This window comes from Grus americana, chromosome Z (assembly GCF_028858705.1).
Source record: "Grus americana isolate bGruAme1 chromosome Z, bGruAme1.mat, whole genome shotgun sequence".
NCBI classification, from domain to species: Eukaryota; Metazoa; Chordata; class Aves; order Gruiformes; family Gruidae; genus Grus; species Grus americana.
Window position 1 is genome coordinate 1,317,029 of NC_072891.1, and position 21,697 is coordinate 1,338,725.

At 51.2% G+C, this 21,697-nt stretch overlaps 1 protein-coding gene across 35 annotated transcripts in view; it reads left to right on the forward strand.

The window, feature by feature from the left end:
- TCF4 (transcription factor 4) overlaps nt 1-21,697 on the forward strand; it is a 231,935-nt gene that overhangs the window by 145,923 nt on the left and 64,315 nt on the right. For 3 of the 35 annotated variants that reach the window (XM_054809179.1, XM_054809182.1, XM_054809178.1), the window contains exon 1: nt 20,255-20,423. The exons of 31 other annotated variants lie outside the window; for them this stretch is intronic. In XM_054809179.1, coding sequence (XP_054665154.1) covers nt 20,256-20,423 — 168 coding nt within the window. In that variant the 5' untranslated portion in view covers nt 20,255. Of the gene's footprint in view, nt 1-20,254; nt 20,424-21,697 lie in introns of those variants that run through there. One more of the 35 variants, XM_054809176.1, reaches the window with a different exon arrangement.

Below are 21,697 nucleotides of genomic sequence, written 5' to 3' on the forward strand. Positions count from 1 at the left end.
GTTCTTTTAATCTTGAACCTGAAGCCTTTTGGCTGCCGATGGTTTAATCACATCTGACCTTTTATATTGTTTGCCACGTGACGTGACGTTCTCTGCCTTTCTTACCTTGGCCAGTAAGAGTCAGGAACGAGCAAGGCGCGCCGGTATGTGTGGTTGGAAGCGTCTCTGAAGGAATGGGGTATGGAACGGGAAGTCTTCGGGGGGAAAAGTGAGCAAAGAGGGAAGGGCTTAGGTTGCAGAGGTCACGTTTGAGGCACTTGTATCATCCTGACTTCAGTAAGTCCACCACAGCGGCGCTGCGGCAGGGAAGTGGTGTCCGCCCGGGTTATTTCCAGCAGGTAGTACCCGTAACACAAAGCGTCATGTTGAGGACCAGAAGAAAGCTCAGAAACGAAGCCTTCGCGGAGAGCGCACGATGCCGGTCATCTGCGGGCATGGAATGAGCGCTGCTTTGGCTTTCTTGGAGCAGGATCGCATGCCTCGGCAGAAGGAGGGGTTACCGGGACTGAAGCGGGAGCAGCTCAGAGGAGCACGAGTGGTGACGCTGCTTTCGAGCCCCTGCGTGGCCAAGGCGGGCTTTTCCAAACGCCTCCGAGAACGGAGGTGGGCGCGTGAGCCCAGCAAAGGTCATCTGCAGGCGTTCTGCATCTCAAGTTGCTCCTCTTCGTGGCCAAGCTTTCCAGTGGCGTGCCTGGATACGAGGAATTGCTCAGCCCATGCGTTTCCTCCATCGCCAGTGCTTTTTCTTTTGGTATTGTTATCATCTAGCAAACCTGCTATCGAGTGCAGTCGTTACGGCACAATATATTCATTCTCCATTTTCCTTCTCCGTGGACAATCTCTCCCTTTCCAACAGCGCCAAGGCCTCCTGCTCCCTTAGCTCCAGGGGAAGGGTGGCTGGTTGCAGTTGTTCGATCCCCGGGAGCTGTAACCCCAACCGAAATCCCCCGTCCCGCCCTGCCCCTGGGGAGGGGTGTCCAGGCTCCCAGCGCCCATAAATGCAGCTTTCAGCCCATCTCGAACCCCCGACCGTGCGGCCCCTTCCCGGGGAGGACCCAGAACGCCGCGCTCCGCGGGCCGGTGCAGCTCGGTGCAGAGTCGGAGGCGGCGGTGTGAGCTACGGGGTCGTCCCGTGTCCTGGTGCTGGGGGGTGTCGGCAGCGCCCGCAGTTCAGCAGCCTGGTGGGAACAGCCTCTCCGGTTCTGCCGGAGCATCTGAAGGAGCTCAGCGATGTAACCGCGTGGTCTGGAGTGACATCACAGTCCCACACCGCAGGTTTTGCTGCCACAGCTCCGTGCGGCAGAGCTAACGCAGAGCTGGTTGTAGGGTGCTTTAAGTGTGGGGGGGGTCGCATTTTAGTAAGAGGTCCTGTCCGTATCTAGTGAAACAGGAGGCTGGTGGCGGAGTCACTCCAGGTTGCACCCTGCCGATCTTAAACCCTGAGCGGGCGATGAGGCGGTTCTTGTTTCCCAACTGTATCGAGCTGCGTTCTCGGAACCCCGCGTGCCGGCCACCCTGGGGGCAGCAGCGAGGGTGACGTTGGGTGGGTCCGGGCTTCCCCGGAGGGCAGCTTTCCTGGCGTTCCCTTCCTGGGACCCCATGGAGGTGTTCCACCCCGCGCTTGCTTCCTCACGTCTCCTTGAGGATGTCCCTGAGCATCCCCCAGCCCTGGGGTCGGCTGGTGATGGCTCCTCAGGTTGAACCATCTCCTTGGAAGCTGCATCTGTAGGAGCCCTTGGGGAAGATGGGCAACATCCTGCTTGGTGCTCAGCTCCCTCTCCTGCCAGAGGCTTCATCGCTGCCCGTGGCACACGCTTCGCCCTTCCTTCGTCAAATAGATGCGAGTGGGCTTGGGGGGAAGGAACCGGGTCTGGCAGTAGGAGCTGGGGCTGCACCGAGGAGCAGGATTGCAACCACGGCCCGGACCGTTGTCGCACGTTATTTTAAATGTAGGTACTGAGAGGGTTCTCGCGGGGAAGATTTTACAGCCAGAATAAAGAGTGGGAGAAGTCAAATGTCATCTCAGTCGTGTTAAAAGTGAGGATCTGAAAAATGAATTGATTTTGTTGATGAGTCAGCAGGTAAAATCTCCCGAGCCTCAGTTTTAATGGCAAGAGCCTCTTCCTTTCGTCTTAATTTAAGATGTCCCCTCCTAGACCGCAGACACCTATCTGCACGCACTGGTGTGTGTATTTACAAGCGCGCCGGCTCTGACCTTGCTAGCCAGACAGATAAGGAAGTGTATGACTCAGTTGTACATCCTAAGGAAACACCTGCTTGGTTCCAAAAAATCAAGAAAAGAGAAATACTACGGGGATGCCACCTGGAGTTTTTCCACAGCTTTATTCTCATTTCCACGGGAGAAGCCTTGATAATTTCGCCGGGAGGTGAGGAAGCGCTGCTTGTGCTTTTTGTGCAGACTTTGCAGACTTCCTACCTCGAGTGAAAACACACAGCCGTCTGAATTTCCCTTCAAACATCCCACTTAAATGGGAGGTTTCCAAAACAGCTCCAATGTCTCCGACTTGCCCTGTGCCGCCCGCCACACTAGAAAATCGGCCAGTCCGGGGATGCCAACGTCGTCGCTGCCGAGAGCATCTTCGGGGACGTTTCTCCACGCTGGACCTCTTGGGTGCTCCAGAGCTTCCCGGGGTTCAGCGGTGGGTTGTGGTTTGTCACCCACCGGAGACACCCTGGAGCACTCCAGCTACCAAATGGGTCCCGGTCTGGGGGTCTTTGAGAACCAGCAACGTGGGGTGCAGCCTCCTTGGGCCAGAACCGACCTTCCTGGATGGAGATAGGGGAGCAGGGTGGAGCTGGGGGGGGGAACTTGGGGGCAGCTCACTGGGACCCGGCTAACGACTTGGGTCGAGCGAGGTAGGAGCTGGATTACGGAGGGGTGAACAGGAACTAATACTGTCATTTTATTACAATATTTTAGTGGAATTCCTGAGGTCCGAGAGCCCGCGGAGGAGAGGCTCTGCGTCCCGCGCTGCAGCGTGCTTGCAGTAGGGTGCTCGGCTTTCCCCGGCCTCGCAGCAGCCTGTACGTTTTCCCCGAGGAATTTGCCCAATTCACGCAGCGGCCGCCCTTCCCCGCGCGCTGCCCGGGGCTCCCGCCGGAGACGGGGCCGTCGCGCTCGCCGCGTTATCAGGTTGACAAGGTCCTCTTCATCCGGTGGCCCCTGGGGAAGCAGCCTGGCTAGCGTCCCTCCTCGCCCTTCTGGCCAGCCGTGTAAATCAGACGGCATTACGAGTCGGGGGGTTTCCATATGAAAATTAGAACCTTATTAAACTCCACATGGCTTTTTTTTAATTTTTTTTTTTTCAGTTATAACAAAGCTCTGCTTTTTTGCTTTAAAGTAAAGAAATCGATTTGGAAATGCAGCTTTGGCACATAGCGAATGAAGTCAAACGGAGGAAACGGTAAAATCTACCGTACACGGGTGAGGTGATGGGTTAAAAGACCGTCTGTTGCAAACTGCACCTGAAATCGCTCGCCGAAGCTGAAGGACTAAGAAGTCATTTTACGGGCAAAATGCTGTGGTGGTGTTTTAAAATCGATGAAAAGGTAGAGAAAACGCAGATTTAAAATGGCTTAGGTTTTAGTTTTGAAGGAATTGCACAGGGTTATCTCCAACGTGAAAAAGCAATTTGAAAGGGATGCTCCGAGACGTGTGTTCTATTTAAAGGTCGAACCTTTACGGCAAAATTCACACGCTGCAAACGTTTAACTGTTTTGGACCCCCCCCCAAAAAAATCAATTCTAGTCCAGTACTGACTAGTTCTGGCCCGTTCTGGTAAGAGAGGTGTGGGCTTAGGGGGGGTTTTTTGTTTAGCTTGAGCAGAGACTCCCTCTTCAGAGTACTGCAGGTAGTGCAGAAGGCACTTGTCCTCATGGACCGAAGGTTTTGGCCAACAAGTCCAGATGATTTTTAAGTGCCTGCAAAAAGGACGAAATGCAGATAATCGGCAGTATTTTTAAGGCAATTATTTTCAAATTGATTTTTTTAAGCAGAGCGGCGTTGATTTTTCTCCCGCAGTTGGGATGGTGCTGGCGCCCGAGGAGCGGACCTCGCTCGTGGGGACGTCGGTTTGCTCTTGGGGACGAACGGCGTCCCGCGTGCCTAAGCCCGATGGCTTTTCCCCACCCCTCTAAACTGGACACGCATTTTTCATTTAAACTTTTCGTCGTTTGATTTGCGTGTACTGAGCGATCGGTCCTGGAAGGTTCCCGGTAGAACAAAAGAAAACCCAGCGACGCGCGTTTCTGGCAGCGGTGACCCTGCAGCTGGAGCTGCCGCTGCAGCCCTGGTCCTGCCTGCGCCCCGCTGAGCCCCGCGTCCCCGCTTCCCTTTTGCTCCCTTCTACAGGACATGCATTTTATTCAGTAAATAAATGTAAAAATAAATGGCGATTTCATGTCCAGCCTTCAATCATTTTCTTTATCTAGCAATGTAATTTGTAATTCTTTTTTCGTTTGGGAATTAAGCGGAGTTTCACAAGTGTAAAGCTCAGCACTTAATTTTTCTGTTTGAACTTGAGGATAATTGTTAGGAAAAGGCATTTAAAGATAAAAAAAAAAATTTCTCTGTGCAGTAATTTGATTTTGTAGCTTTTCTTTAAATATTATCTGTAGATTGTATTCATTACAAGCGGTGCAGCGCCTTCAGATCTCTGATTAGCACAGTTCAGCATTTAAGATAGAAGCATTTAAATCCTATCTTGTCTCAGGCCTTTCCAACCTGGTTTTAGGAAAGGATGGCTTCGGGGACCGGGCATTTATTTCTTTCATCTCGTTAGCTTTTAAGTTTTTCTGCCATTTCAGAAGGGATTGGACGTGGGGTCAGGGTGGGGAGAGCGATGCGGTGTGCGGAGGGGAGGGCAGGACGTTAATGAAGAAGTTATCTGTGGAAGTTTAAGATACGCTGTCAAGATTGATAGGCTCGCACTCTGACTGGGGTGCATTTGTTAACAGAGGCTCTGTATTTTATCAAAGGAATGTTAATTTTTGCTCCAAAGTTTTTTTGGAGGTGTTTTTTTTTTTTTTTTTTTTGCTTTTACGCTGAAGCGGTAAATGAGCAAAAAAATCAGCATAGCGAAAATATGGAAAAAAAATTGCATAAAGAGCTCCAATAACTATTAACGTTGTTAAATGCATAGCAAAGCTCCCCTGACAGTTTCTTGGCACAAACCCTAGGAGGCCTACAATGGCTGGTTGTTTTTTTATTGTTATTTTATTTTCAATGGCATACAGCGCCTTTCGACAGGCCAAACAAGCGGTCAAAGTCAGCGCCCGAGCGGAGGGCACGCCGCAGCGGCCCCGGCGCGGTTTTACACCCCTAAACGCGCGTCGCGTTTTGCTTCCCAAAGCTTCGGCCCCACGGGCGCCTCCGGGAGAACGGGACGGGCTGTCCTACCCCGCTTGCTCTCCCCACCGAGCTTCTGCTGGGCTCCGGTCGCCCGCTCTCCCGCTGGCAATCCCCAGAAAGACCTCAGGAGTACCCTTTTCTCCAGGGCTCCTTTCAGCCGTGCCGACGCTCTGAGACGTTACGAGCTCACGTTCCTCGGCGCCGCGTGGTTTACGCGGACGGACGTAAGGCGTACGGGTTTAGTCTCTGGCTCTGCAAAGCTGCACGCAGGTGCCCGGGGCGGTTCCCGGGGGTCCGCAGCTGGTCACGGGGCCGGGAACCGCACCCAGAGCCCACCCACAATATTTAAGGGTGTGGATGGCTCAGCCACGGGCGTTTTACCGCTGTGCCGTAAATAAGAAAAGGCTTGAAGGCTCCCTTGTTTGCTGCTTTTCTAGCAAATAGTAAAGACTTGAATATTTTAGGTGCTTCAAAGAGCCGTTCCGTCAGTAGCCTTCGTGCGTCGCAGCATCGCCCGGCACCGCGCAGGGCAACGCACGTCCCCGCTCTGGAGCGAGAGGGGTGTGGGTGACTTGGGTATTTTAAGCTAGATTTGCATATTACGGCCGATTTGACTGCCTTTCCAGATGAGAACATCTTTTCCCTGCCAAATGCGAGCCACAGAGTGCCAAGGCAAAGTTAAATCGTTTGGGTCCGGGCCAGTTTGGCGGAGCCGGCCACGGGGAGCGGGGCCGGGCAGGGACCGATCCAGTGCCGGTCCGGGGCAGGTCCGGAGCCGTCAGCCCTCCCTTGTTGTCATTGCCACCTGGTGGAGTACAAAGGATATTGGTTTGCAGCAAAGTCGCCTTTAATTTTGGCTCTTTTATTGCAACCACACTTTGGCAATAGTGTGCGAGAGTCCTTAACCAAAAAGATCCTCTCGTTTGCTCTGCAACACCTCATTTCTCCGCTCACAGTTCATTTATGATTCTGATGAGAGTGTTTTTTCAGGAAACACACATTTCACTTTTTGACCTAGGAGCATCTGTTAGAATTTTTTTTAATACTACTTTGGCATTCTGGAAGTGTTAATGTCTTTCATATCTGTTTAATGCTATTTAGGGATATTTATGATCACCTCTTGGTTACTTGGGGTAAAGTGTGTTGCAATTTTTTTCAAACAGACAGGAAAGCATTCATATGAGGAAACAGATTGCTTTAAACATGTGCTTCCTGTGACAGTAAAAAGAACAAATTAGATTTAACACTGTGTAATGAATGCATAAATGTGTACGTTTAAGCTTTTAAAAGCCTTACATTCGGTTCTGGCCTAAACAAAAATCGAGAGTCACCTATCGAGGCGCAACAAAGTAGATTTAAATATGTCCAACCAAGCCCGTTTGTATTTCTAAAGCCATTTTCCTGCAGTCTTCCCTTCCAGTCTAGGCTTTTTCCCCTGAAATTGGCTAAATTTGATCTTTGGATGCTCTTTCCTGATCCTAAAAGTGCTCTGCATCAGCGAAGCAGAAAAGGAGGAAGGGCCCGTACAACCGTGTTGATGAAAAGCGAGGAACGGTTCATCGTTCTTATAACGCGAAACCTCGCTCGGCGATCGCAGGCCCACCCAGCAGGTGAAGCCGCTCTGGCCGGGACCCCCCGCCAGCCCCGAGGGTCCCCTGCGGGTCCCATCCCCGCGGGAAGGCTGTGCCACGCGGCCACGCGCTCCCGGGATGCCCGGCTCCGACGCGGCACCCCGGGGGCTCAGACCGGAGCTCCCGGGGGCCGCACCGGGGACGGGGGGTTTGCCCGAGCGGGGGGCCGCGGGCATGCTGCCGCCGGCACAGCCTCGGCACCGGGGACCAAACCGGGCGGTGGGAGCCGGAGCAGCTGATGCCAACATCCTCTTCTGGCACTGGCCTGCAGCGGAGCTGATGGCTTTCATTATTTTTTTTTTTTTTAGGAGACAAAAAAAAAAAAAAGGAAATAGTGAGAGTTCACTGGCCCAGGAAACAGCCTGGAAGTACTTACTGTGCTTCCCTCTGTATTCGACCTGCGCCTCGGTTTTTGGCTACGCTGGCGGCTCCGGCTCAGTCTCGGAGCCCCGTGCAGAGCTCAGAACGTAACTGTGCTCTCCCTGGAAATACGACGGGAAGGAAATTCTGGCGCATTAAGCATATGCCTTACCAGAGCTCTTCAAAATGCAAACAATGGTATAATATATACTTAATTATTGTGCTTTACTTACCTACTAGGGGGTAAAAACTATTCCGAATCATAGCTGTAGCAGTTCTCCAGGAAATATTCTAAATGCCTGCTTCTTGTTTGCATCCTTGTTTTTCTTTGAAGATGCATCTGGAAAAGAATTACAGGCAGTTTCTGTCTGCCTTCACCCAATTAGTTCCCTCACACCTCTTATTTTCAATCTTTCCAGCAGATTTCTTCAACATAAAACCTACTCAGGTGAATACAGAGCGTGGGGTTTTTGTGTCACTGACCATCGAAACGCCTCCAAGTGGGGATGCGGGGGGGGGGTTCGGCTGGTGTTACACCAGCCTTGGATTCAACACACGCGCATCCACGGATGGAGCAAAACGCCGGAAAGATGACCGGTTTGTTCCGAGCCGGAATTTTTTTGCAGGCTGTGGGAGTTCGGTCTAGAATACAGTTTGTTTGATAATTAGCGCACATCTCCTAAGACTTTCGGAGATTCGCGTTTAACCTTTCTGCCACCGCGTTCTGACATAAAATTAACGCACCTTTTATCATTCTCCGGTTTTTAAGTAAATATTTTTGAACCATCTCCGTGCAACAGGTTTCCAAAGATTTAAAGTATGCCGCAGGTTTCCAAAAAACTTCGTTTTTTCTTATATTTTAAATGTTCTGTTTGTGCAAAATTTTGAGAATCACCATAAGGGCTTCTTTGCATTTTTAATTTAGTAACTAACATATGAATAAATTTGCATATTAATTAGTTGCAGATTAAATCATGCATACATAATTGCCTCCTTACTGTGTTTAATGTTTGTCAAAATCTCCAGCCTGGTTTGATGGATGTCGTATGAAAGATTACAATTTGATGTACCCTTGGAAGTATTTACACCAATAATGCAGGATTCTTAATAGCAGAATTCTCTAGTTATATACAGTTTCTAATAAACATGTAAGATAGGTGCATGTCCCTTTTGACTAGATTTTTTTCCTTGCACCAAGTCATTTACTATTCATAATCATTAATGCATCTCCTAATTATACAGCATATGTCTGTTAACCACTTCATCGCCGGTCCTGGGGCTGCAACGCCTGAATTTTTAGTACAACTTGTATTATTCGAGAGACTGATCCTGAATTGTTTTGCCTCTGACATGAGCCATCACTTCAGTTTTTCCTCGCCCGTGATATTTGGAGGAAGAGTTTAAAATGCAAGGTACATTTTGCGGTTTATTATTGAGGTCGAAGAAACGAGCTGCGCTTAATTCATGGCTGAAGGCTTCTCCGCTGTGGCTACTGCAGTAAATAATCAAGGACGTTCCAAGTGCAAAAATAATACCCACCAAAATTATCAGTAACGCAGCGCCGAGTTTCACCCACGATCGTGCCGGGGGGGCGGGCAGGGAAGGTGGGGGCCGTGGCGGCAGGTTGGGCTCACCGGGAGGCATGCGGGGGGGGGGGGGGGGGGCTGGTACGGGACGGCGTGGCCCCTGGCCGCAGCCGCCCCTCGCGCCGGGCTGCATCTCGCAGAGGGATTTCACGGGGACGGTGGGTTCGCCTTTCCACCGTGCTTGCGTAGCACCCGGACGCGCTTGCCAGCCTCCGGCTACGCGTGAAAAAAAATGGGGACTCGCGTTCCCGACACGCGCGTTCACCAAATTCAGCAGACTTTGGAAACGTGTAAAGCTAGTGGGTTCGTGTTTCCCTCTTGGGGTTGGTTTTTTGTTTTTCTGAACTTTTAGCTATGCTCCGATCCCGCTTGCAGGTTTTGTCCAAGGCTAGGAGGGCCTGAAACTGCTGGGTTTAATGATTTCGATGCAATTCCTGAATTATTGGAGCTGAGGCTTTAGGCAAAAACAAAACCCCGAAGGAACAGGAAACCCTGCAAGACACCTGATAAAATCCCAAGAGTTGGCTATGCTGAATTTATCGGCAAGCAGTTGATTTCCTTCTTAATCCGGCTATACGTTAACTACTGTTCAAGCAAAAGCGGTTTGAGAGGACCTCCAAGTAACCATATTTTGTTGTAGAAGTTGGCACTGACATGTGTTAGGCATTGAAGTGTGAATTTGAGCAGTCGAGGGGAATATGGTACAGTGTTAGGAAGCAGCACCGGGGAAGTTGGACCTTGCTCCCCAAGCTCGCTGCCTACCTGATAAAAGAGTTTTCTGGCGAGGGGCTTCGCCTCTGGGTGCCTCAGCTCCCCTTTTTTGGGGGTTTTTTTTTTTTTCCTTTTATTTTTTTGGGGGGGGCTGTCTTTGTTCGTGCAGGCTGTAACCCCTTCAGGTCAGGCTCCGGCTCAGCACGCTGCCTGCGCAGCACGGGATGAGAGAGGCTTCTAGGAATGGCTGTGGTATAGAAACTATGTATTTTAATATAGCATCTGGATTGGTGTAATTGAAACTGTGCTTTTGGAGTATTAATTAGGATTGCTGAAAGGAAAAGTTCATGGGAAAGTGGAAGCGTGTCATTTCAGCGAGAGGTTTCTTCTGTAATGTGTATGTGTTTACAGTTGGTTTGCTGTGTATTTTAAGTGCATGCGTTTTGTATATAAATAAAGAATATGCATATTTGATATAATATAAAATACACAGTGAAACCACTGCATGGCCCTAATTACTCACAAAATCATCTACTTCGTTTCAGAAGAGCCAGCAGCCTGACATCTTTAGTCCAACCAGTCAGGTTGCAAGATATATTTTAGCGCGTTATTCCCTGCGAAAAGCCCAGTGAAATCAAAGGTACAAACACCCTCTTCTCCCCAAGGGTTTTACCCAGCAAAAATAAAACATTGTGGAACTAGTGCCCAAAGACCTCACAGACTTACTCTCTAATCACAGAAGAACATAAACTGCTCAATACTTACCACTAATTATCCTCCCGCACTGTGCAATTCTGTATTAAACCACAAAAGAATGTTCGAATACCGGCTAAGAGACAAATCTACAAAAGCAAGAAAATTGTAAGGCCAGGCCAAATTCGGTAAACTCGACCCCGCGGTTGGCAGATGCCGCGTACAATAACATCTCCAGCCCCGGTTCCGTCCCGGTGCGGGCTCTGCACCACGCGCGCCGTACGGCAAACGCAACCACGCCGTGTCAGGAGTTGCTCCGTTAGTGCCGCTCGCGCTCTGATTTAGAGAGAGACGTCAAAATCTTTGCTCCGCTTGCCGGTAAACCCACGCCGTGGCCGTGGCGGAGGCACCGCGCGCAGCACCCACGGGTGCGGGAGCGCGCCTCCGCGTTGGCAGCGTGCAGGAGAGGAGTACGGTGTTCCCGTTGCACCTGGGCGCCCGATCTAGACAAGCATTCACTGTTTTTTTACATTACTATTGCATCTGATCCTCTCCGAAGGGTTAAAACCCACGCTGAAAGCTAAATTCTTCATCTTTAATGGGAAAATTGACAAATGTTGCGCAGAACATCTTTTGTTTGAAGATCTCCGAGGAAAGATAGATACCCGACAGTTTCCCTCCTCGGGGCGATATTCCCACAGAACTCGAGACAGAACGATTTTACGCAAAGAGAAGGGGATAAAAAGACCGTAAGAAACAAAAAACGCTAACGTTGGTTACAGCCCAGTCGGGCACGGCCGGAGCTGAGATTTGGGAAAGACCCGATGCTTTTCGGGCTGGTGCTTCAGTAACCTGCACACCTCGCAGCCCGCCCGCCTGCGCCCCAGTCCCAGGCTGGACTTAACTCCTCTCCCCGGGGGCCGGAACGAGGTTTAAGCAATAAGTTGAGATCCTGATTTCTTGGAAAGCGAGCAGGACTTCCGAACTTCTGCAACGTGCTGAAGGTTTAAGGGCAAAAGGGAAGAGGAAGGATGGGGCTTAGTAGAGGAGGAGAGGTAACCGTGAGTACTGAGACATAACTACACCCCAAAAGCTCTGGCCAGGGTATCAGGTGGAGCTTTCTGTGGCAGGACACAGATTTTTGACTTGGGAATAATCTCTTAACGTAGAGATAAAACTGATAAAAGACCCAGACACGTACTATGTGCCGGCGACCCTCCCGTGCTGCGGCTCAGCTCACCCGGAGCCGGGACAGCAGAAACCTTTCGGGTGTTACAAACCCCTTCTAACTCCGTCCGTCCTTCCCAGCTCCGGTGAGCGCTGCCCCGGCCAGACCCAGCACCCCAGCATTTGGGGATGCGGAGGGCAGGGTGCTTCGCTTGCGCGGGTGGGAAGCCCCAGCCCAGGGCCTGGGATCCCCGAGCAGCGTTTTGGGTTTATTCAACACTCATCGTTCCGGATTCTTTTCTTTGAGCAGTATCCTCAAAGCAAGCATCGCACAGGGCCATCCCTTCTTTCTTCTGGCAGCATCCCAGGTTTCTGATCTCCACCTTGAGCAGACCTCTCAGGGTGCCGTTTCCCCCTCCCCTGCCCGTCTCCCCTTCCACGCGGGCTGCTCTCCCCGGGTGACAGCAGAACGGCGCTCAAGTTTATCCGCGTCCTCCCTGGTTCTTTGAGGTCCTCAGGACCGGGCACTTCACCTTCCTGCGTATTACCCATCCTCGCACCCAGCAGCGAACCCAAACCCTAGCGCTCGGTGCGGAGGGTGATGCGCGTGGGTGGGCAGCGCAGAAGGAATTCACCTCGTTTGCCAGTTCTTCCAAAAATGCACCATCTCTGCCTCTACTTCGGCCTGGCTATCTGAGGTTGGGGGTTATTTTCAAGTCCAAGTACCTTCCAAGTACGAAGTTCACCGTCAGCGCAGGTTACACCTGTGTGAGCGTGCCCTCCTCGCCCCGAGCATCCCCGGGAGCTCAGAGCCGCGGGGGCAGCCCAGCCCCCTCTGCCGCAGGCTCGTTCTCCTCCCAAATGCCTCGCGCGTCGCGGTGTGCTCGGCGCACCGGTTACCGGGACCGGGGTGACCGTACTTCATATTTTTTTTCCCTGTGTCCGAAAAAGAGGTAGCCCGTGCCGGAGGAGCGTATTCGGGGAGCCCCAGCCTCTAATCCCCTTGGCACCGTTGACTCCGTGCAACCGCAGCACCGCCGCGGTGCCCGCGGCCTCGCCGAGCTTCGCTTTCTCCGTCTATACAAAGGGAACCAGCGACAGAATAATATTTAACTGCTAGATAGAGGGGCTGCGAGGCCTAACTATGTAACAGCTGAAAAGTCTTCCATATGGCAATGTGCAATAAATGAGGAGCAGCGTTCCTCTCCCGCTCCCTCCCCAGATTCTTGTGGCAGAGTGGGAACGAATCCGAGTTTGCAGGATCCCACATCTCTGTTGAGTCCTGGAGATCGTTTAGCAGAGAGGAGGGTAGCGAGAAACACTTTTGAGTGCTTTGATCAGCTCTGCTAACGGTTTACTATGTAGACAAATTGCTGCATGGGACTGAAAAAAAAAAAAAGGGCCCACGTTTCGGTTCTTAACACGAGCCATGTGTCCGTTTGCATGGTGTCCACAACTTTTTCTTACCTTTCCCACATTTTTTTCATGTATTGTTTTAACAAATAATTGTACAACGGCCAAATATATATATTTTTTTTTTAAAGTTCGGTGTGAGTAGGTATTTATCATTTTACGAAACACTGAGCCTGCTTGGGAGAATACATAGTTACTAATGAAAATCATTATATTGCAGTGCGATTTTTTTTTTTTTCCTGAAGACTAAACATAAAATCAGGTCCTCGATTGCCTTATGCTTCAAAACCGCTTATTTATTTTGTAATGGCAGCTACTGCTAATGCAGAACAATTGATCAGGAACGTGGGGAAACCTCTCAGTAAAGCGATACGAGCAATAGCTACAGCACTGGGCGCTCAAGATTGTACATACTTCAACCGCAAAAGCAAAGATAATCCCTTATAATCTGAAATCACTTGTTTACGATGGGGTGTGTACAATGGGCGGTGTATGAAATATTAAAAATCTTACTCTCTTCATTTATTTTACCAAATACTTCCCCAGTGGACTCCAAAGTGTAGTAAAACGCCCGTAGTCTCACATTGAGACCAACGGCACTGAAATTTCCAAATTTTCCCATCGCTTCACCCCGTGTGCCTTGGGAACATAGAGACAATGTCAGAAATGAACCTTACACGTGCTTTCCTGTCCTTTTCCGTAACGAATCCCGAATCGAAGCCCGTGGGATGTTCTGGTCCGTAGTCTAGGCCAGCAGAACTCCTGGCTTCGGGCTGGAGAGCCCGATGCCACCTTATGGGTGTTGTAGGGAAGCCGTCGTAGTATTGCTAATCATGAGGCAGCCGCCCTCCCATCCACCAAAAAAAAAAAAAAAAAGACAAGATTTTAAAAATAGCCAAGATTGGGTTGGGTTTATTAGCCTTTGGGGTTTTCTGCCTCAAGAGTTCCCATTCCCCGGCTCTCCTCCACAGTCATCAGAGTTAGAAGCTTAGTCTTCAAAATCGGAAATCTGAGGTCATCCCGTAATCGGTGGCTACAGCAGCTCTGCCTTTCCAGAAAAGAAAGCCCACCGAACGCTCCGATACTCCAGATAAAATGGTAAAAACTGGCAATAGCGCCTTTGCGCAAGAAGAAATCCTGGCCCGCGCGGTTTAAGTTTCTCCCTTGGCTTTTCACAAGCAGCGTAGTCAAAAATCAACCTAGTGGCAAATGGATGTTTTAGATGGACAGTTGTGTTTAAAATAGATTAACTGTAAAGTATGTTTCTGTGGTTTTGGGGGGTTTTTTTGAAAGATAAGTTTGATGGAAGGTGATGGATAAGCCCAAGGGCGCGGAGTGTCCCTGCCCAGCTCTGGGGATCCAGGCCAGCTCATCCTGCGGCTCAGGGGATGCGCTCAACTCGATGGTGTGTTAAAATTGGCTTATCTGGAAAGCAAACGTGGGGTGCCGGTTTGGTTTTCAATAGCTAGTTTTGATCTAAGGCTTTATTACGTTATTAGCCTCACGTGCTATCTAGTAAATTCAGTCAGTATAGCAGTTGAGGTAAAAGAAGTTGTTTGATACGCCGCAGATTAAACGTGGTGGATGCTTGCAGAGATGGCCTATGGTTTCTTCTGGCCATCTCAGACCGACTCTCTGGCCACGTTCCTGGCTTCCAACCTGTGTCACGGCCCCGCTTCGGCCAAGTAGTTTCTGTTTGACAGGGGCGCGTGCGATTATGTCACCGAATCAATCGCTGCATTGAGTTGCTTAAAACCCGCGCTGGATATAGCAGATGTGCCCGTCTAACACGTTCAATACCTACAAACCTACAAGAATTTGGTGGAATCCGCACTAGTCCCGACACCCTCGAGTCATAGCTGGCCGACCATTTCAATTTAGAAAAAAAACCCAACGGGCAAAGGTACTTTTATTGAAATTATCTTGAATTGAATTGTCATGATGACTTGAGTCCTGCACAGAGCAATCCCGTTGACAAGGACTCTCGTAGCGGCGTGGCCGTGGATGCTGTCGGGGTCAGCCCCGCGCCCTTGGGAAGCAGGCTGAGGCAGCGTCGCCGGCCGTCCCGGCTCTTCGGTCCAGGCTCTCTGCCGGAATAACCAACCGCTCCGCGAGCTGCACCCGCTTTAAAACATCTGGTGGAGAGTTTGCGCTTTCAACGAGAAAGAGAGGAGGTAGGTTCAGCGCTGGGAAAAAGGCTTGCTTCCTCCTGGCAGACAAGCCTGGAAACAAGGCGTAGGATTATTGGGTCGATGAGGGTTGCCATCAATAGGTAGTCTATAATATTAAAGCAGATGTATCCACATTTGGCTGGTTTAAAGTAGCTTTTTAGAGACTGTGGCTTTTAGGATCTGATTTATTCATATAGCATCTGTATAATTAGATATTTATACTGTATTCAGTCTGTGGCACACAAGTATCTGAATCTGAACCTCTGCCTGGGGAGAGAGGAGAGAATGTTAATGTACAAAAACGTAGGAAAAGAAGCGTTACCTTTAGTTGCAATAGTTACAAAAGAGACGATTAGAAATTACATCATCTAGCGTTCAGCAGGTTAATCGCTAACTCGATTTGGGATCCTCCAAAACGAAGGCTAGAAAACGGCCCCGGCATGTGCTCCCGAAAACGTGCCCCGTCTTTATGGCTGTATAAGGTAAATACGGTGCAACTTCTCCTTGGGTTTATCCGGCATCTGCGTGAGCTTTCTGTGGTTGGGTTTGTGTCTCCACCGGTCAGAGGCACCCAGGGCTGACCCTGGCTGAGCTCCGCTGCCGCCGGCGCGGTCCCTGGGCAGGTACTTAGGAGGAGGAGTTAAGAAACCGTTAGCTCAGCTCTGGCATCTCCTAAAATAGACCTGGCTTTGGGGAACGGAGCTGGGTTTTCCTTCTCTTTTTGTTCTCCTTAAGTAGGAGAGAAGCTGGTCGGAGAAGGCCGGTGGGGCACGTCTTCACGGAGGTGGAGGTCCTGGTCACACAGCTGGGGCAAAACGCCACAGCTGGGTAAAATTCCTCACATCTGGGCAGTCCGAGCCACTTCTCCACCCACGGCGGGTACATTTTAATAACTACACTCAAGGATTTGTGTAAGAAGGATGAGATTATCCAAGTGACCCAGACTTAGAGGAATACAGGCTATTTTAGTCATCTTACTTGGTATTTTACCGTTATCCGGTTCAATTTGTGGCTGCAAGCTTGGCACCCAGCAGATAGCTTCCCTCTCTTTGCTCCTCTGCTGAGGACCTCAGTTACGGGACTGTCAGGAACGTGCCTGCTCCCTCCTCCCTCCAACAGCCTTTTTCTGTGACTTTCTGGAAGGTCTGATTCCAGACACAAAGTGTGCCGATGGTGGCGTCATCCATTGCAGCATCCCTGGTTGAAGGAGGAGGGTGCTCAGCAGCTCACAGGATGAGGCCCTTTCCAAATTCTCCGTCTTGAAAATCCTGCTGGAAAAGCAGGGACCCGTTCTCTCCCTCCTCCCCTCCTGGACCAGGAGAGACGGCGTCCTGTGGGACCTGCAGAACCTGAGAAATCCAAGAAGAAGAAGAAGAAGAAGAAGGACAGAAGGTTCTTCGTGGATTTCTCGATGTTTCCTCACCCGCTTTTTGGGATTTGCTGCTGGAATCTGACACAAGAGAAGTGAGGAGAGAATGGAAGCGAGTATATATACGCCAAAGCATCAAAATTATACCACCGAAGTCACAGCACTGATTATTTCTAGGCAGCACTACCTGGTTTCTCTGCCCGTTCACCAGTTGGCCGTACCTCTCCTGGGTGGCCGGTCCGGGGTGACCGAGGGGAAAATGGCACGGGAGGGCTGTAAAAGAAATTAGTAACTTAGATAAAGCTGTGGTGACTGCATTCTGACAACATGGCCCTGTACCGTGGCATCCTGCGCTTGCCGTGTCATGCTGCGTAGGTGACGTAGCGGCCTGAATTCGTCCCTGCTTGCGTGGCGTTCGGGGAAATATACCTGTACCGTAAGGGCACAGGTGAGTTACGCCTGGTCGGCCTCGTTAGCAGTGACCTAGAAGGTGCTGAAGGAACGATGCCTAACACCGAAAGTGCTGAAATAACGCATTATCGGAGCGCGTTACGCATCCGTGAGGTTGTGTGTATTTTGAAGCCCCCTGCCCTTCGGTGGCATTCCCTCTGGGTAAAGCACAACATCGTTTTTCCCAAAACGAAGGGGTTTAAATCCTCATCTTTGACCCTTTACGTGGAAAACAAGTGCCTTGCGGGCAATGGAGACGAGACGCGGGTTAGACAGGACAGCGGGGAAGCTGCTCCTCCTCACTGGAGGAGACCGCTGCGGTGGGACACGCTGTCCTCACGTCACTCTTCCCCGCCCGCACCTCGGCGTCTCCATGCTGCCAACCTCTCGTTAAGACGAAGGACGTAATTGCAGCGTTGCCGGCACCGCTCCGCGGCGAGGGCTGGAAGATGTCGGCGCTGCCTGACGCCCGCCGGCGGGCGGGTGCGCGGGGGGAGCCGCTCGGCAGCGCAGATGCAGGCGCGGGGGGTCTGCAGGGGGTCCCGCGCAGCTGCACCTGCAGCATCCCCCCCCCCGCACCCTCACACCGGCACGGCCGGAGCTGAATCCCGACGGCAAATCCTCGCCTTTGCCGGCACGGGGTCCTGCCAGGGAGCTTGGCTCTCCAGCAGCCCGCGGTAACAACAAAACCCGGCGCAGAACGACTGCCTCTGCCTGGTTCAGCCAAAATCCCCAACGTAGCTACGGCGCGTCCAGATGCAAATTCACAGAGCGCCGCGTTTGGAGCCGAAAATGCCAAGAAAGATGGAATTTTTTAAAAAGGCTGCTTCTCCTCAGATAACTCCCCTTATATTTTTAGCGGTTTGCTCTTTTAATCCCCCAAGCTCGGGCCGCGCGGCTGGAGACGCGTCCCCGACCGTGCCGGCGGCCGACCCGCACCCCGAAAGCCGCGGGGGTGTCCCCGGCGGCGCTGTGCTGGGGGGCTGCAGGGGCAGAGGGGTGCGGGCAGGGGCGGGTGGGCGGCCGAGGACTAACCTAACCTTGCCTTGCATCCTTTCAAAGCCCTACATGGGGTCGGTGTCCCTCCGATAGTATTCCTGGCTGGGATTAATAACATGAATTTTCTGTAAGATACACGTTTCTATTTGTGAAAAAAGAAAAAAAAAAAAAAAAAAAAGGAAAAATATCCGGGACAATCGCAGGTTCCCGAGCGAAGCAGGAAAATATATTCAAGTTATCTCAATGTATGTGTCGAATGCAAATATGATATGGTAAAGTAATTAATTTTTATTGTCATGTGTTGAGAATTATGTTATAGTTAGGGGCTTACTCCCTGCAAACCGCATTAACTTCTTATCATGTTATGTATGATATATATTTCCACTGAAATTTTCCCATTCAGGAGCATGAAAGCGCTAATATGACAGGATCCAAATTAAGTTGGACTGTTCCCCACTCCGAGGTTGCAAAAAACAAACTGAAATCATCTGCAGTCATTTTCGTGACACATTGGTCACGATTCAAGGATTGCCTTGCAGAATCCCGGGTCTCTCTCCGTTTCCACGATCTATAGGCGCCGACACGTGAAATTTTTAGAATTCTCTCGTGCCGGTCAGAAAAAGCTTATTTGGCTGGAATTAGGGGATTGTTTCTGTGGCAGGAAAGCGATTAAGTTAGATGATTTAAAGGTCCATCCAATCCAATTTTGTGGTAAAATTTGTACTAAAACGTAATGCTAGTTGTATAACTTTGTGTGGAGCTGTGAAGCCAGAGCTTTTATTAAGAGGGAAAATACCGTATTTTGCAGTTTGAAAATGCGGAAGGGCGGACCCGGCTTTATTTCTAGGTGCTTATTAAAAACATAAGGGTTTGTAAAATAAATGATCAAAGCACTGGGTTCTTTTTCACCTCTGGAGCATCAATACCTACATTTGTAGGAAGTTGGTTGTATAAAGCAGATTTACTCGCAGAGTAAATGTTCTGCCCGTCTGCGACAGCGAGGAGCGGTTTCTCCCCCTTTTTGGGGGAGCGTTTTGTTGCACGCTGACCTGTAGTAGTTGGGATTTTTGGCCTTATGTATTATACGCTGAGGGTGGTTTAAAGGTTACAAATGTGATCTTGTCAGATTGACAACTAACTGTTCTAATGAGGAAAAAATCCTCAAAGCATGAAATTTGAATGAAATGTGTGATTATAATTCAAGTACTGTTTACCCAAACCTCTGGGGACCTCCCGAATAAATGCAGAACAAGTGAGTTAGATAAACCTCTGCTCATTCTTTCCTCCCGGTTCCCCCCCTCCGCGCCCCCCCATACGATGCCGCGCACGCCGACCCTATAGATCCGGGTGGAAAGTATGAAAGAGAACTTTGCCGTCGCCCAAGACGACAGCTCGGAATTGACATCGCCGTCTCTTTGTCGTTGATTAATACTGTATGTGGCGCGTTACCGCGTCGAGGAGTAAGGAAATAGGTGCTTTGAATTATTAAAGTTGAGCCCGGAGACTGGCTGTATGCTCGGATGGCATTTGCTTCGGCATATGCAAATGATTTAGTTTCATTTGGGATCAATTCCCAGGGGCCCTCCTTTCCTGTGATGCTCTGAATTTGGCAAGCTCAAGTGAGTCCCGACGTGGGGGGGGGGGGGGGTCGTCTCCTCCCCCCCCCCCCCCCCCGTACCCCCTTCCCCTCCCTCCGCTGTTGGCCGGGCGCTGTGCGGGGGGGACGTTTGTCACCAGCGCCCGGCGGGACGGGGCCAGGATATTTATTATTTAAAAAAAAAAAAAAATTTAAAAAAAAAAAAAAGGAGGTGGGGGGGGAACAAACCCACGGGGGGAAGGATGCGCGGGGCTGCGCGGGGCTGCGCGGGCGGGCCGCGGCAGCTGCGCACAATGCTGGGAGCGCGCCAGCAGCACGGACAGATGGCGGAGTTATTAGATGTGCATCATACGATTCCCTTCCTGCCACTCGCTTTTTAATCAAATTAAAACAAAAAAAAAAAAAGGGGGAAAAAAAGAAGAAAAGGGGGGGGGGGGAAGGAGAGGAGAGCGAGGGAGAGGGAGAGGGGGAGGCAATTAAGCGCATTTGTATTCCGCTCGGTAATGGGCCCGGCTCCGCGGCCCCGCGGGCGGGCGGTGGGGAGCGCGCCGGGCGGTGCGCGGGGCGGTGCGCGGGCGCGGGGCGGTGCGCGGGCGCGCGGAGCGGAGGAAGGAGGGGGGGGGGGGGAGAGAGGAAGAAGGTTGGGGAAAGGGGGGGGGGGGGGCGCGCAGCCTCCGCCCCCGCGCGGCGAATGGTCTCGCCCTGCTTTGCATATTGAGCGCGCCTGGCCCGGCCATATGGGAACATGCGAGTGGAGGAATTGTTGTGAAAAAAGGGAGAGCGAGTTTGAAATAAAAGTTGTGAGAGCGGGAGCGGAGGGGGACGGCGGCGGGACCATGTACTGCGCATACACGATCCCCGGCATGGGCGGCAACTCTTTGATGTACTACTATAATGGGAAAGCGGTAAGCTGGCGCTGCAATTAAAGGTGTAATTTGGAGAAGTTTGCTGCTGGCGGGGACGAGCATCTTCCGCGCTGCTCCGCGCTCCCGGGGCCCCGGCGGGGCTGGGGGATGCGGCTGCTGCCGGGCTTACGGTCGCGTTGAGGGAGGGGGATTGATTTATTTTTATTTTTGGCTTTTTTTTTTTGGGGGGGGGGGGGGAGGTGGGGTGTTTCTCGACTGTAGAAAGTCCGCCCGGGTTTAAAAGTTTGAGGTTAAGTCTAAATAGTGGAAAGTTTTAAGGAAGGGAAAAAAAAGAAAAAAAGAAAAAAGGGGGAAGGCGGGAGCGGCGCTGCGCGGGCGCGGAGCGAAGGGGGCCGCGGCCCGGGGCTGCCCCTGCCACCCGCGGGTGGGGGCGCGGAACGGGGCGGGCGTGGGGCCGGCAGCCCCGCTCAGCGAGCGGCCGTGAGAGGAGGGAAAATGCCCCAAAAGCCCCATTCCCGCCCGCATTGTCGTGACTTGCCTGCGCCGGCTGACTTGGGTCCCTTTCCCCCCCCACCCCCCCGCCCCTACCAACAGAAACGCTTTATTTCAGAGAAAAAAAAAAAAAAGAAAAAAAAAAGTGTCTGGTATTTTGTGCATAACCCCAGCAGAAGGTTTATACTTGCCATCTGGAGGTTTATTTTTTTTTATTATTCCCCCCCCCCCCCCCTTCTCTGGCTGGGTCTTGAGAAAGGAAAAGTATTTCAGTATATTTTAAAATATTTGGGTGGGAGGGGGAAGGGCGAGGTAAGGAGGGGAACTGTTGCTGAAGGGAGAGGAAAATAAAATTTGGAAATGCTGGGAAGGGAGGGCAGCGCGTGGGGGGAGCAGGCTTCGCAAACCGCTCCAGTCTGCGTTCTTTCAACTTTTCTTTTCGTTTCATCTGATACCAATCAGGGCGGCGTAGTTAGGCCAGAAGGGAACTGTTAAGAGTTTTAACCCGGGCCCGTTTCGGATGGAGTGGATGGAGCAAACTAATTATCCTGCCCGGGATGTGTGCGAGTGTGTAGGCATGTGTGCGTAGACCAGCGCGTGTTTATAATACATCCAGCTTGAATTGTTTCGTACGGAAAGGCGCTCTCATGAATGAACATCTGTTTGAATAACTGAGATTTTTTTTTTTTTTTTTTTTTTAAATTTGCTTATTGGTGAGAGTTGCGGGCCTCGCCTTTTGTTTTGAATATTTTGCAAAGGACGCGTCGCTGTAATGCAGGACACTCGGTTTGTGGGTAGAAACTAAGGGGATTTGCACAGGA